At 34.7% G+C, this 16,905-nt stretch overlaps 1 protein-coding gene across 1 annotated transcript in view; it reads right to left on the bottom strand.

The window, feature by feature from the left end:
• Window positions 1-16,905, bottom strand: part of LOC150105730 (proton channel OtopLc-like) — a 69,731-nt gene that overhangs the window by 14,645 nt on the left and 38,181 nt on the right. The window contains exons 3-6 of the mRNA XM_090394323.1: window positions 16,752-16,875; window positions 10,709-10,907; window positions 8,255-8,409; window positions 4,552-4,768 (exon numbers count right to left, since the gene is read on the bottom strand). Coding sequence (XP_090250449.1) covers window positions 4,552-4,768; window positions 8,255-8,409; window positions 10,709-10,907; window positions 16,752-16,875 — 695 coding nt within the window. The remainder of the gene's footprint in view (window positions 1-4,551; window positions 4,769-8,254; window positions 8,410-10,708; window positions 10,908-16,751; window positions 16,876-16,905) is intronic.

The following is a 16,905-nucleotide window of genomic DNA, read 5'->3' as shown; positions in this document are numbered from 1 at the left end:
AAGGATTATGAAAGAACATTGGCCATGCAGGCTAAAGAGAATCCTAAACAGTTTTTTAGATATGTAGCAAGTAAAAGAAAAAATGTACATGGCAGATTGATTTTAAAGAATGCCGATGGTAGGGAGGTAACTGAATCAGTTGAGATAGTTGAGTTACTGAGTGAGCACTTTGCAAAAGTATATCATCCAGGTGGTGACATTGCAGAAACGAATAAACCAGTAGATTATACGGGAATTGTGGTTAATGAAGTGGAGGTGAGTAGTCTATTGCATAACCTCAATGTCAATACATCTGTGGGATTGGATGGTATACCAGCTCGTGTTGTACGAGAAGCAGCTAAAGAATTGTCAGTACCCTTGACCATTTTGTTTAATTTGAGTCTCGGGTCTGGGTTAGTCCCGAGCGGGTGGAAAGAGGGGAAAATAGTTCCACTGCATAAAGGTGGTTCCAAGACTACTGTTGTAAATTACCGACCGATTAGCATATCAGGAATCATTGTCAAGGTCTTAGAGAAAATAGTCAAGAGGAAAATACAAGATTGGATAGAAGAAAATGGGATACTGTATCGGGGACAGCATGGTTTTGTGAAGGGTAGGTCATGCCTCAGTAACTTGCTCACGTATTATAACACAGTGACGGCTGAACTGGATAAGGGTAATGGGTTTACGGTGATTCTACTGGACCTTGCCAAGGCCTTTGACAGGATTCCACATGGAATTCTAATCAGTAAATTGCAGCATATGGGAATGGACATAGGGTTGGTGAGATGGATAGGAGGGTGGTTGACGGAGAGATATCAGAGAGTGGTTTACTCGGGAGTAGAGTCCACAAGACGGCCTGTGACTAGTGGTGTGCCACAAGGATCTGTTCTTGGACCACTGCTGTTTAATTTGTTCATAAATGATATAGGAAATGATCTGAGAGGAACAGTACATTTGTTTGCGGATGATGCGAAGTTGGGTAGGGCAATAGTGAATGCAGATGACGTCAAAATTTTGCAGGATGATTTGGATAGATTGGAGGTCTGGGCTAAGGAGAATGGATGTCAGTTTAATGTGGCAAAATGTAAGGTTATGCATTTTGGGATGAAAAGATTGGCGGCAGTTTACTGCATTGGTGGAACCCTGCTCCAGGAAATTGATGAGGCACGAGATTTAGGAGTGTTGGTGGATAAGGAATTGAAATTTAGGGGACACATTGCAAAAGTGACCAAAATAGCTCATCAAATCACTTGGTTGCTGAAGAATACGTTGACAAGCAGAGACAAGCAGGTTATTGTTCCTCTCTATCGAGCCTTGATAAGACCCCATCTAGACTACTGTGCTCAGATTTGGTCACCTAGGTTTCTTCTTGATGGGGAGGAGGTGGAGAGGATCCAGAGGCGAGTGACCAAGATGATAGCAGGTCTGTGGAATGAACCGTATGAGAACAGGTTGAGGATTTGTGGGTTGCAAAAATTGGTTGATAGGCAGAGGAGGGGAGATATGATTGAGACATTCAAATTACTGAAGGGTTTCTATAAAATTAATTCAGAAGATATTTTTGAGAACAGGGCTGGTTGTGGGAGGACTAGGGGACATCCATGGAAACTGGGAAAAAGTGTGGTTAGTAAAGGTGTTAGAGCTGGGTTCTTTACTTTTAGAGTAGTGAATGAGTGGAATGCGCTCCCTGAGTCTGTAGTGGATGCTGTGACAGTGAATGAGTTTAAGGCGAGGTATGATAGATACTGTATGAATGTCAGATAGTTGTGATGAATATGATTTGGGGCCTCCCTCGATGAGTCTAATGACTCCCTGGAGTTGCCCGTAATAATAGTAATAATAGTAATAATACAGTTCACAATTGAGATTGAAAAACATAACACACTGCCGTTTCTAGATACACTTGTCACACGTCTTCCCTCGGGCAATCTTTCCTTCACTGTTTACCGGAAACCGACAACTGGCCAATATATACACATAAACTCCTACGACCACCCAACACAAAAACTAGGTGTCATCAATACTCTAAAAAACAGGGCTCTGAAACAGGCACTGAAAAACGAATTTAAAGTGATCAGTAATACTTTTAAAAAAAATGGATATAGCCAAAACACTATTAACAAGATTATCTACAAGATCTCAATAAAAAACAAAGACCAGACTACAGTAAAACTATAACCATTTCCTACATTAAAGGGACATCAGACAAAATAAACAGAGTACTACAAAAATACAACCTCAAAGCCACCTTTAAACCTCCTACAAAATTAAAAAGCTTACTCAACTCATCCAAAGGCCCAAGACCCACTCGCTCCGCTGGCCCACCCTGGAGTATACCGTATTTACTGCACCTGCAACATACCATAGATAGGAGAAACAGGACGTACAATTCCGATCAGACAAAAAGAACATAAACGACACATCAAATATAATAATTATGGTGAAGCTGGCCTTTCTGATCATGCTCTGAACACCTTAGATAGAATTGACTGGAAAAGCATTAGTTGTCTACATCACACCAAAACATGGTATGAACGCAAATTTAAGGAAGATTGTGAGATCATTATCAACCACCCCAATCTAAACAATAATGATGGCCGAAAAATCCCATACATATGGAAGGCATATATTCGTCCCACGAATCCTTCCTCTCTAAGAACAACTATAAACAGGACTCTAGAAAATCCAGGATCCTAAATATAAAATAAGAACTTTAATACTGAAAAATAGGACATCACTGTTAAGGAGAAAAAAATCTGTAAGGACGTTTATTCATGTTGTAATTTATAAATAATTTTTTTTTGTTTTTTTTTAATCAAAAATAACAATTATAATAATAGAAATAGGACATCACTGTTACTGGAAGGAAAACCACCTGTAAGCAAGAATGTTTATTCATGTAATCAAAAATTAAATTAGCTTGATGTAATTTTTTATTTTTTATTTTTTATTTTTTTTCACTAGAGGTCATGCCAGTGAGTAGCATGTGATCAAATCATTGTTTCTCTAGCCTACGGTTTGAAATGTAACGCAGCTTGTCTTGTATATTTATGTATGCTCCAGACGATGATCTTGATATGAAGATCGAAACGTCGGGATAATAAAAAAAAGTTATTTTAACACGGTTGTAGAATCCATAATTTCAAATATGGATAGCTTTCCTTGTAAACACAACTCAAGGTTCTCGAGGTGGTGTCATGGTGTGGGGTATGTTCTGCTGCTATGGAACGGGTTCCCTGATATTGCTGGAAGGTTGGGTGTCTTCCAAGGAATATCTGAACAGTATTGCCAATGAAGTCTATCTTGCAATGGTGACTTTTTATCTAGCAGATAACAGTTGTTTCATGAACGACAATGCTACTGTCCATTGCGCAAGAATTATTCAGCAGGGGTTCAAAGAGCATGACAGCGACTTCCACCGTCTTCTCTGGTTACCACAAAGCTTGGATCAGAACCATATTGAGAATGCTTGGAACATGTTAGAAAAAACAGATCTGGGAGCAAAGACCTCTTCTGTTAAATCTGAGCCAGTTAAAGAACTGCCTGGTATGTTGTAGACGTAGATGCAATCCAACAACTTGTGGAATCTAGGCCAAACCACATATGTGCTGTAATTCGGGTTAAAGGAGGTCCAATAGGGTATTAAATAAAAGTTTCCAATTGAGTAGCTGGCATGTGTATAATAATATATAATAATTCTTTTCATAAATTTTTATATAAATAATATATAAGTATATAAATAATATATATAATTTTATATAAAGTTTATATATAAAAAGATATTAGTGGTTTATAACGTCCACAGAATGTTTAAATAGTCGTTCTAGCGCATATAATATACCGCACTCGGTTTATGGTATACTCATATTTATCAAAAGCTTCAAATTTATTCTGAATACGCTGCGATGTTCTCATTTTCTTAGTCAGCACAATTAAATTGCTATCATTACTTTCATCTGATCATGAATAAATACTCCGGGACTTAGTTTTTTGAGTTGTGTTTAGAAAAAAACAACAACATATTTTGCATGTCCTTACTAAAGTACCAACGTGTTAATAGTATGAATGCTTCTTTCTTTCTTTTTGTGTTATTTACTTTTGTGTTATGTAAATATATAGTTTTTATTTCTTTATCAAATGTAGTACCGAACAAGAACTTGCTAATATTCAAATTTACTAAAAAAATTAACGATAAAATCCAGTTGGTGTTGTAAGGAGTAAAATTTGAAAACAAAACTGCCACTGCCGCATTATAATACTAAAAGCATTATAATTTAGTAATTTTTACAGTATTTGTTGCAGAAAAAAAAATTCACGCCGGTATAATCCATATAAAAGTTAAGATTTTTTGCACTGTATTACTAATTTTAAAATCGTTTTGTACCAGATGTTTATTTTTGAGGGACTAGAGGACTTTTAAGCTTTATTTTGAAAAACTTGGTAATAACGATAATTATCCTGGTACGCCAGGTCAATGAGATACCATTAGTTATGTACAAAGCGAAAATTAAATAATTGTATTTATTTAAATTTATTAAATACATAAGTAAAGAATTTGTTGTTACTTACACTGGACGCTGTGTTGTCCATCAGTGTCAACCGTGTGGACAGTAAGATTGTAGCCGGTAGGTGGCCAGGGTTCGCTGTTATTGAAGAACACATGAGTGGTATCTAACCATTCTTTCGACGTTTCCCATACAACAAGCCTTAACCATACCGCTAAATTAGCAGCCACAAGATGCATTAATGCTACGTGTCGAAACCAACCCAAGTTGTGTACAGCTTTCTAAACAAATTGTAAGAAAAACTATTATAGAAATAGTATTTAGGGATTTTATTTCATAACGTATGATGCTAAATATCCAAAAAATACAAATTTTTGAAGAAATCTTTGCTTTTGGAACAAAGATTTTACGACTTAACAGAACTTGAAATGCCACCAGAGAATTATTGCTCTTTTACAGACGTTTCTAAAATTAATTTCATTTAAATTTCAAAAGGCTCACTTGTCATTGAACTATGCAATCCATATTTTATATGAAGCTCACAAGAATAAAGATCCCAAAATCTTTAACACGGCAGTAGTATGTGTGATCAAGTCGTAAAGGAAAAAGAAGGAGGAGCGCATTTCGTAAGCAATTAAAAGTCGAAGTCCTTGGAGGAAAAGTATTAGGAACGCTGTTCAAAAGAACAAAAATATGAAGAGGAGGATGAGAAGTTCTTTCGGTAAATTTGCAGCTGAATCATGTAAAGGAATGATGGTTTCCAGTTCAGTGGAAAGCATCTATGCAAAAGGAGTAAGACCTGGGAAGGGGGAAGGACTGGTAGAAAGCATTGCAATGAGTCTCTCTCTCTCTCTCTCTCTGTGTGTGTGAGAGAGAGAGAGAGAGAGCTTTTTTTTTTTGAGCACCTCGTTTGTTATTCCTTTTTCTCAGCATTATCATCGATGTCTTTAGTGTGATTTGAATTCACATCCTGTTGGTTAAAAAAACGCGGCTTTATCCACTTGGATAACCAGGTCTGCAAGCATAGCAATAAAGAAAATAATTTCTTCATAACAATAGTGGTTATAATGGAAAGATGATAATTTTTTCATCTATTGTTAAATGATATTTCAATATATTTAATATCATTCATTTTAATAATGTTCTTTCTCTTTCCTTTTCTCCTTCATCCATCCATAACTTGACGAATAGATATTGAGAATTCGCTTCGAATTTTAAATATATCATGTGGCGTAATTGAAAAAAAAATTACATAACAAGAAGTGTGTGTGATTGTGTGCGATTAATGGCCATAACCTTGAAAAATATTATCCAATCAAAGTAACCTTTATTCCATTTTTCTGACCAGTACTTGGTTGGCTTCTAAATGTTATGGTCAAGGTCCTTTTTGATTCTTTCAGAAACAGAAATCAGATTTATTTCTGTATATATTGAGGATAAATTGGGGATTTAAATTTTCTTCTCTAATAAAAAAATCTCAAACGATTTGTTAATTTCTCACTGTAAGCCAATATATTGTACACTGGTTTACATTGATAAACGAGCAAACCATTTGTGATTGTTTTTTCTTAGAGAAGAGAACTTAAATCCTCAATTTATTTTCCGTACATGTTCATTACTTTACACTCCAATATTGTGAGCATATTATATAATATCCTTATTCTTATTCTAATATTCTAAATATATAAATTCATTTTATACTAATGCTCTCTGGAAATCATCGTCAGCATATGAAAAGTTGAATTATATTATTTTCCATCTTGTGAAACACTGCTGGGTACATAGGTAAATCTAAAATGCCTGACGCCATAGCTTTCACAGAGCACCTCCTGAGATTGTTGCCTAGATGTGGGATTTCGGGAGTTCTAATTATTCTCAATAGTTAAATGTTCACCAGTTATATAATCAACGTTGCTTGCAGTCTCCTCCACAATGAATGTGGTAAAGGTTCATAGCCTACAGCCACACGAGCTCATTATGGCTTGATACTCATTATACACGATCGTGTTCATTGCACTGGCATCCACTGACAAAATAAAATCATGAGTTATAGAAAGCGTCGCTCATCCCTTTATATAGTTCTCTATAGGCGGTATCAGTTTCCTGACAGAATCCAGGGAATTGAACAAGGAGCGGGGCATACATGATTAACGAATACAGCTTCGGTTTAGACCTTAATCATAATCTTCAACGGTTCAAAACAGTTATCCTCCATTAGCGGCTCGATATAATTAGCAATGCATACCAGTAATGTTGTTATTACTGGTCGCTTTTATGATATTCAAGTGTTTGGTATTTTTCTTCTAGAAACTAGATTGTCATGGCAAAATGATATATTTTACTTTTAAAATAGCCGAAAATATTGCATTTTCATAAAGGTCACATTCTTTAATAAATTTAGTTTAATTCTTTATCCAAGTGTGTGCAAACAAAGTTTGCGCCTGAAAGTATCTTCAGGACTGGGGTAAAATGGTACAACACCGGTCGACTCCTTGCAAAGGCGGAGCAAGCTACCAACACTCCTATCTCAATATCTCCCATGCGCAAACTTTGTTTGCACACACTTGGATAAAGGATTAAACTAAATTTATTATAGTGTGACCATATGAAAAATAAACTTTCAACATCTTTCTCTAAATCCAGAGTAATTTAATAAAAAAGGTGGCACACCGTTTGGCAGCTCCTATAGGAGGAGATGACCTTGCTAATGCCTTGGTATCTCCACTTGGGCCTGGCTCCCACTGAAGAGACCTCAATAAAGGTCGAAACTAGTTTGAGTAGTGGTCCTTCCCTTAATGCATAACATTATACATATCTGCAAGGGAGATGTATTTTGCATTATAGGAGATACTGAGATAGGAGTGTTGGTAGCTTGCTCCACCTTTGCAAGGAGTCGCCCGGTGTTGTACCACTTTACCCCCGTCCTGAAGATGAAGATACTTTCAGGCGCAAACTTTTTTGCACACACTTGGATAAAGGATTAAACTAAATTTATTATAGTCTGACCAAGTGAAAAATAAACTTTCAACGTCACATTCTTTACTTTTTGTTATTTTTAATGAAAGAATGATGAAATGTGATTTAGGTTTTTCGTGCCACAAGACTTGTCCCTTTTACGCGGGAAACCCCTGTAATAATATTGATAAAAACATTTTCCAACAATGGAATAGTTAACGTTTATGACAAAATCAGTATAGTAAATGAGTAGGTATATTAACATATTTATAAGAAAATTATAAACGGAAATACATTTTGAAACACACATAATGAAAAAAATAATTGATTAAAATCATACTAAAAATCAAATTTATTATTACAGAATGTTTGGAGCTCCAGATCGTATTAAGAAGACAGACAATGTACAGAGATAATTCTAGGCGTGAATCTATATTGACGTAAATCTATAATCTTTCTTTTCAATTTCACAAACTTCTTTTTGTGAAAAAATGCTGAAAGACGTAAACTAACGTTGTGTGGAAATATTTCTTATTAACGTCTTCTAACAAAACAGCCTTATCTCCAGTTCTAAGTTTTCGTTACAGTGTAATGAGCTACACTGTTAAATAATAATCTGATGCGTGTATCACATGCGAGTAACCTAAATTAAAAGTAGCCAAGCTTTCTTAGTTTCGTTTTCTTATTTATTACAGATAAATAATAAAATTTTAGATTATATGAGTGATCTAGAGTTAGCGATATAAAGTTCTTCTCGCTACAAGTCCAAGTTGCAAATATGTGATCTAAACCAGATGACATCAATTACTAACCTGGGCATTTATTGAAAGAAAGTGCATCTGCATAAATGTAAATAATGCCTGGAGAATTGGCTGGAAGAAGTTCAATTTGTCCATACAAGGCTCATCCATGGTGAAAAGCGTCGCTATTTCTAAACCTATGCAGATCAGGGTACCCAGGCCAAATACTGCAAAATAAATCAAGAAATATTTATAAAGTAGATAATGCACACACACACACACACACGCACGCACGCACGCACACACACACACACACACACACACACACACACACACACACACACACACACACACACACACACACACACACACACACACACACACACACACACACACACACACACAATCATTCATATGGATTTGTCTGACGAATCAAAGCTTCATAGTTTTTGTTTTCCATTAGAATTTTCTTATTTTTCTTTATAATTAGATTTTCTATTAGAAGGTTTCTAATAGGAAATTCTTTTGCACAAGACTGGCTGGATTCTGTGTTTCGGGAAGCTATAACATGGTGGACAAAACCAGATTTGTGTAATTTCTAGTATTTTATATAATTAACGAATTTATTTCTTTGACTTTATATTACAAATACTGATTTAAAATACGAACAGCTTTGTTTTACTCGTTACTTTCATTGTTATTTCGTTCTAATTGAAATCATTGCGATTTTAGTTTTTTTCATTTCTACTGAAAAGGACCATGAAATATGGTGTTACAAATTTGCATTCCATTATTTAGAAAGCAAATCGCACTTCCGCTGCGAAATAAATCCTAACTTTTCAACGAAAACATTTATATTTATGTAAAGGAATTGTGTTTTGAATAATGTACAGTTTAATGACAGCTTCACGAAGGATATACAGTTGAATGAAGCACGAAGGTACAAATTAAATGAACTTTTAACTGACTTAGTAGCTCACACTGCCAGACATAATCAATAACAACTTTCTAGAAGTGTCTCTCATTTCGGAATGAAATGTTGTTTTTCGCATGTGCATGGTGTATTTAAGATTTTAACTTAATATTGCTCATCGGGAAGGTGATTTGTAACAGAAAATTAAAAGCCACTCAATTTGCATTAAACTTTCAGCACAGTAATTGGATTTTCTGGCAGACTAACAGTGGTGGTGGTTTTTCCCTTTCATTCGTTTCCGACTCTAAGTGACTTTGTAGGCATTGCCCACAAAGTGTTCTTGGTGAGATTTTTTATAGGGTAGTTAACCATTGCCCCCCCCCCCTAATTTTATCCGAGCTCGGGACTGGCCTACGGCTGGGACGTATTCATGAGTGTAATCCATGTGTGTTTGTTTTTGGGTTCGATTCCTGTTGGTGACGTGAGGAACCTTTATCTGGTCTCTTTCGACGAAAGGTGAGTTAGCCGGTCTCATACGGAGGTAGGAGTTTTTTCATCCGGAAACTAGGGTTTTTTCGTCGAAAGAGACCAGATAAAGGTTCCTTCACCAACGGGAATCGAACACAAGTTTTTCCGACCAAAGGGCGCCGTCTATACTGACTGAGCTACGGAGGCTCACACTAAACAGTAATATATAAAAAATATATAAAAAATTACCTTCTTACTATCTTATATACAAACGACTCTGGAAATGAATGACTTTTTTTTTTTTTTTTTTTACGATGATCCTTATTTATAAGACAATGGCAAAGTGTGTATACTTTCATAACGCAAGAATTTTCCTGTTAAACAGAATGCATAACCGCGTAAGTCAGAAGATCAAAATAGCTGAGATAAGAGTATTTCATATCGTATATGTGACTGGATTAAGAAGAACAACACATAGAAGTCGTAAAATTACTCATTCAGATTCATCATCAGCATCATATCATCCGGATAGTTTGAAAATGAACTGCCAGCTGGATTAAGGAATTGTACTCTGCTGATGTTACAACTCCCACCTTTGTATAAGTTTTCCCTTCACAGAAATAACTGAGAAATACCAGTATAGTAATGTTTCTGCAGCTTGTCGCAATCATGTTGTTGATGTTTTTGCAAACAAAATGGCTTCGCTATCAAAAAGAGACGCATAATATTTCCTGACAATAAAACATAAATACGAATATTTGCAGCATATTTTCATTTTTCGAGAAAGCGCAGTGTACTGGATTTTATATGCGTGTTTTAAATTTCTCGCTCTTTGCAAAATATTTTGGAGTAGGAAAACATTAAGATTTCAATGCTGATTGCATCTATCACTTTTCTTAAATTATATGAAATTGTATCACTCGTTGGTAAAGCACGTTATATTTAATGCAGTAGTACCAAAATCTTCTATTAGAATCTCTTGATTTAATAAATGAAAAACTTCACACTTTCACTTGTTTCACTCGAATTAAACATAAAATTTATTTTCAGTAAAAATGGATTCAATTTTGTTTGCAAGGATAAAATTATTACAATTACAGCTTGGTGTATTTTGATATGTCACTACACCAATATTGAAGCGTTACCTAATGCTCCCACTCGGAAGAATATGCTGACCGTAGGCCACTGATAACTGGGTTTTCTCATTACAGTACACGACTCTGGATCTTCTTCGTCCATTTCTTCTAGTTCCGAAACTCCTGGACATTTTTGTAGAAGCAGGCTAAGATATACGCAAATTAGGCAGAGAGCAGCGCCACCTATTAGGTAAGTGAATAAATAACCCTATATAAAAGAAAATAAAAGCAGTGTAATGTTATAACAGTGTTTTTAATGGCTTTTATTGTACTAAAAATAATACATTCAAATTAGAATGAGTACAACTAAATGATTCACTTGGCAAATTTGCATAATTAAAGACACATAATAAAATATTTGCTGCTATATTTGAAAAATGAAAATCTATACTTTGTTATATATCCAAAATGGAACGAACCATTCTGAGAAGAATAAATGCAAAAAGGTATGCTCGTTTTTTGTTATGCTGTGCTCTGGTTTCTCGCCAGATAAGTACACGACAATTGTTTGGACGTAACTTGTTATAACAGTCAGCTGTCATCAGTCCATTCATCTGCATTACTCTCAGTTCCTTCTGTTAGACACAGATGGATACATTCAGAGAACAAGCAGACGTTCATTATGTCTATAATTTCTAAGTTTGATGTTTCAAAGTGCAATATCCACGAATGGATCATATATGAAAATAATATATTCAGGAAAATTCATTAAATCACGAATGTATTGATTGAGTAAATACATTTACTAAATCATTTTATAAATTATTTCCTTTGTGTGCGTTAATCTTAAAATTTAGATAATTTCATAGAGATATTCTTCAGGTATTAAATGTACGATGTAAATTGAGTTTAAAACTCGATTCTTCAGAAACAACAGTTTTATGCCTTTACCGAAAACACAGATATAGAACTGCCTATGTTTTCTATTTGACAAAATTTTCAGTTGGAGCTCTCATACTTTTTCTGTTCTTGTATAGAATCTCACTAATTCGGTGTTTTTGTTGCAATTATCATATACTTATAACCATTGATGATGTAAAGTAAAAAAAAAACAAAAAACGAAATCGAATGCACAATATGCATTGCTCAAATCAGGAGTATGTAAATCGTGAAATGTTCAAGTACAAAGCAGAGATATCAAAATTAAAAATCAGTTGGAATGTACTTTTTATCCTGCCAATGATTAATGGTGCACCTGTTATTTCTATTGAACATTTGCCTTTCATTTCGATTTTTCCTTTAAGACATACTGAATTTAAATTCCTCCTATTATTTGGGTTACCTTTATACTTCATTACATAATACACATAAGAGTCCTTAAATTTCTACGCTCATCACTAATCTTCAAGATTATAAAAGAAAAAAAAAACATATAAAAATAACCATAAAAATTGGCAAAAGTATTGAACCGCTATGCAGGACGTCTTACAAGGCAGAGTAATTCACATTTAATATATTGAACGTATATATTTATCAAGGGAGAATATTCCGGATGTGCTATTTGTGCACACCCACGAAATAACATTATCATCGATATTATATTTTCATTTATTCCTGTTAAAGACTCCCCTCATTGTTTCCTGGCTTCATGTGATTCCTAAAATTAAACACAATATATTAATGCTTAATGAGAGGACACTCTTCGACGCGTAAACATTGCTTCACATTCACGTTAATATCGTGAATGTGCAGTCACAAATACAGACACCTTTGAGCCCTTTAAACTAGCGCTTCCCAAACTGTGGGCCGCGGCCCCCTTGGGAGCCGTAGGTTTAGTTGAGGGGTCGTGAAATAATGAAAACACATTTAAAATGTTTTAAGACTATGTAGATATTTTTAATCTTAAAAGAAACGTATTTAGTTTTTATTATTTATTATTTCTTTTTTGTTATTTTTTATATTTTAATGGAAAAAATCACAGATTGGTTCACAAATTTTGCTTTCTGCGTATTTGGGCGCTTAATGAATATTAGTAAATATGTGCTTATGCATATGTTTCATTTCAAAGGTAAGAAGCACAAAAAAGCTTACAAACGCAAAATCTTGTGCCCATTTAAAACGGCCAAGTTTTTCGCGCTTTAAATTAATGTTTCATTGCTGGTGTACACAGGTGCAGCGATGCGCGGGAAAGAATTACGCTTGGTGTGTATCTTTTGTATTGAATATAAATACAATAAATATTATAATAATATATGACTGTGACTGTATTAGGATTTTTTTTTGTGTGGAGACCGTGAAATCTTTTAATTTTCCCAAAGGGGACCTTGACATTCATAAGTTTGGGAAACACTGCTTTAAACAGACGTACAGATGACGAAGCATGTCAAATCCGTAGCCTTCCAGTGGTTTTAAATGGCCCAGAAGGCAAGACAGGGTACGCGGCAAGAAAATAGCACCCGGAAGTTGTTAGTTGCTGTGATTGGTTATCGTGTGAAGCAATCCAATTGAACGCTGTTTATGACACCGATATAGACAATTTTTTTTAATATATATTTATAATTTCTATAAATAATTTATAGCTTTTTTTGCACACATTTACAATGGGAAACAGTGTTGACGATATACTGAATGTCCCGTTTTCTGCCAGAGCTTTTGCAGATTGTATGATTATAGTCGAATGAGGTTGGAACCTGTTTTGTTATAAGTATAATGAGTTATTTCAGCCTTTCTTTGGTTCAGTCGGGAAAAATAATAATTTCCCAAATGATTACTTTTTCCGATTTCTGTGCGTATTATATGGCTATATTTAAAAATCATATCAAATTCAAATTATCCGTGTCCCACTTTAGTATTTGTCAATGATAATCTAATCTCACCACGAAGCGTAAACCTTTTGTGCATCTCACATAAACGGCGCTCATGAAGCATAGCTATTGTTCATTTGACCATTATTCTTTCCATATTTAAAATTATATTAATTGGAAAAAAATTAAAGTATTTTAAAGACATTCAAAGTTAGCCTACAATTAATTGCATTGGACCAATTAAGATGAACGCTGATGCGCTATGTACTCTTAAAACTTTTATACATCAATAAAAATGTAATCATACGGTCAAATTGACGTGAATTTTGCAGCGCGGTGCCATAAGCCACACAACAGCGCACCCAAACTAAATTGGGACGCGACGCCACTGATATTTATATATATTAACAATGCGCAAAAGATTTCTGAAATCCTTTATTTAACCGAAGAATCCATTATATCTTCATTAATCAAATTATTTTTATTCAAAATGCATTTATATTTTGAAAGTTTTTACTTTACCAAAAGAAAAAGTACTGCATGTAGGAAGTAGTGTTGCTCTCAGTGGCTGCCGGTAAAAATTTTAAGTGGGGATGCTGCATATACAAAAAAAAAAAAAAAAAAAAAAAAAAAAAAAACTTTTTTTTCCTAATCAGTAAGGAATTTATTAATAAATAAATTTACATATTAAAAATTGCTTTATTAACAATATTTCATCCTCACCACGAACAAACCAATAATAAAAGTTTCCTATCAATAGCAATGACAAGTGCAAACGAATATCGGCGTTAGATGGCAGTGCATTTGTTTCGTGTAACGATAATTGAAAAAATATAATTCTTTTCATATTTTCAACAGTGACACTCGTCATAATTCAGCCTTGTATCTATAATATATAAATAATTATATGTTATTTTAACAAAATAAAATAAGATTTACAAAAAAAATAGTTCACTACGAACACGTGCCAATAATAAACGTTTATTATCTCATTATCATTACTCTGCCCAGATTTGGTCACCTAGGTTTCTTCTTGATGGGGAGGAGGTGGAGAGGATCCAGAGGCGAGTGACCAAGATGATAGCAGATCTATGGAATGAACCTTATGAGAACAGGTTGAAGATTTGTGGGTTGCAGAAATTGGTTGATAGGCGGAAAAGGAGAGATATGATTGAGACATTTAAATTGCTGAAGGGTTTCTATAGGATTAATTCAGGGGATATTTTTGAGATCAGGACTGGTGGTGGGAGAACTAGGGGACATCTATGGAAGCTGGGCAAGAGTGTGGTTAGCAAGGGTGTTAGAGCTGGGTTCTTTACTTTTAGAGTGGTAAATGAGTGGAATAAGCTGCCAGAGTCTGTTGTGGGTGATTCTGAATGACTCTGAATGAGTTCAAGGCGAGATATGATAGACACTGTGTGAATGTCGAATAGTTGCTCTTGACATGATGCTAGGGCCTCTCTCGATGAGTCTATCGACTCCTTAAAGTTGCCTGTAATAATAATAATAATAATAATAATAATAATAATAATAATAATAATAATAATAATAATAGTTACCGGCAAAGTGTGAAAAGCAGGCATTCTCTAGAATGCCTAGGCGTTTTTTGGCAAAGTATAAAATGTCTGGGTTTTTTTAAAATATTTTACGTACTTTCCCTAGGCATTGTACAGAATACCTAGGCATTATATAGAATGACAAATAATATTTCGGTTATGTTTTCATTTTGAAGTTTTAAATTTTGCCGCCATGGGAAGGTTAGGTTAGGTGCTGGCGGTTGTTATGAGTGTGACAGACGATGGTTTTTTCCGACTTGGAACTGCTGAAGGAATTTTAAACCAACTCTATGCCGGATCATTTTCATTTTATGTCTCAAGGACTTACTCAGAATTGGTGACGTTCTGGAAAGGTATGATAGATACTGTGAGAATGTCGAATAGTTGTGTTGACATGATGCTTAGGGCCGCCCTCGATGAGTCTAAGTACTCCCTGGAGTCGCCCGCAATAATAGTAATAATAGTAATAATAATATTATCTCACAGAAATAACGAGCGCAGGCATAAGATACATTGCCCAAGTGGCAGACACTGCCCAAGCAGCAGTGTATCTAATGACGTACGTGCAACGACAGCAAACGAATATCGGAGTTAGATCGCAGTGCCTTTGTTTCGTGTAACGATAATTGAAAAAATATTATTCTTTTCATATTTTCAACAGTGACACTCGTTATAATTCAGCCTTGTATCCATAATAAATTAATAATTATATGTTATTTTAACAAAATAAAATAAGATTTACAAAAAATAGTTCACCAGGCACACACACCAATAATACACGTTTCATATCTCAGAGAAATAAGGCGCGTAAGCTTACTAAAAATACACTGCCGTTTGAACAGTTACAATTGGGAATGACGTAACGTGCAATGACAAGAAAAAAAATATCGGCGTTAGATCGCAGTGCATTTATTTCGTAATCTAAAGCGTTAATCGAACAATTCCAATTATTAACTATTCAATCAATGTCGAAACATAAGCTGTAACCTTTAACATGTTGTACTGCATTTATATAATGTTGTAAGCATTGTTATTATTTATAAACAGAAACAAAATTTAATTTTTTCATTTTTTCCTTGGGGGTGCTGCAGTGTCGCAGTGCTTATGTACGGGTCGCCACTGGTTGTTCTGTGAAAGTACGTTCCTTACGATCAAACGCAATACACCTGAAAAGTTTTGGTTATTACGATTGTCGACTGCTTATTAGTTTGTCAGTTGGTAGGACTGACTAAATTGAGTGTATAGGAGGTCAAAAAACTTAACATAATTGTAATGGTTCAATTCCTTAAATTGTCAGATAGTTTTATTTAAGTTTAAAAATTACTTGTCGCCATGCGTTACTTGCCGGAAGGAAAAAAATGTTTTTTTTTTTTAAATCATGTCTGTGATATGAGGAATTTTATAAACCTTTTTTTTTCAGACAAAGCTAGGTTACTAGTTCTTAACCGGTGATGACGAAAATGTTTCAATTTTCGGCAACTCGGTGTTTCTTCCAGGAAAACTACCTTCTGTTAGCCCTAGAAGACTAAATGGGATTAGTAGTCGCGTTCATATCGTGGTGTCTTGAGGTAAAACGTTATATAGGCAATAATAATTCCTACACGAATTTATGACGTGCAGGAATTAAACATATACATCATATAAGGACATTATGTAATTATACATGTATATATCTCGATATTTGATATGTTTTGATTAATATTGTTTTGATATGTTTTGGTTGATAATGTAATTGTAGATAGTTTTACTTACGTGATAAAATAAGAGAGGAACCTGATTCTGTAGGATTTCTGTACAGACCAGCACGCCTGCTGCAGAAACTAGAAGTTTGGCATATAGACCACTGAGCATGTGAAGCGTGCCCTTGATATTTGACCTGAGAGACAAAAAATAGTAATGTTTTCCG

This window comes from Typopeltis vanoorti, chromosome 6, assembly GCF_054136105.1.
Source record: "Typopeltis vanoorti isolate ZY-2024b chromosome 6, IOZ_Tvanoo_1.0, whole genome shotgun sequence".
Classification (NCBI taxonomy): domain Eukaryota; kingdom Metazoa; phylum Arthropoda; class Arachnida; order Uropygi; family Thelyphonidae; genus Typopeltis; species Typopeltis vanoorti.
The sequence above is the reverse complement of the archived record's forward strand: the minus strand, read 5'-3'. Positions and strand labels throughout refer to the sequence as shown.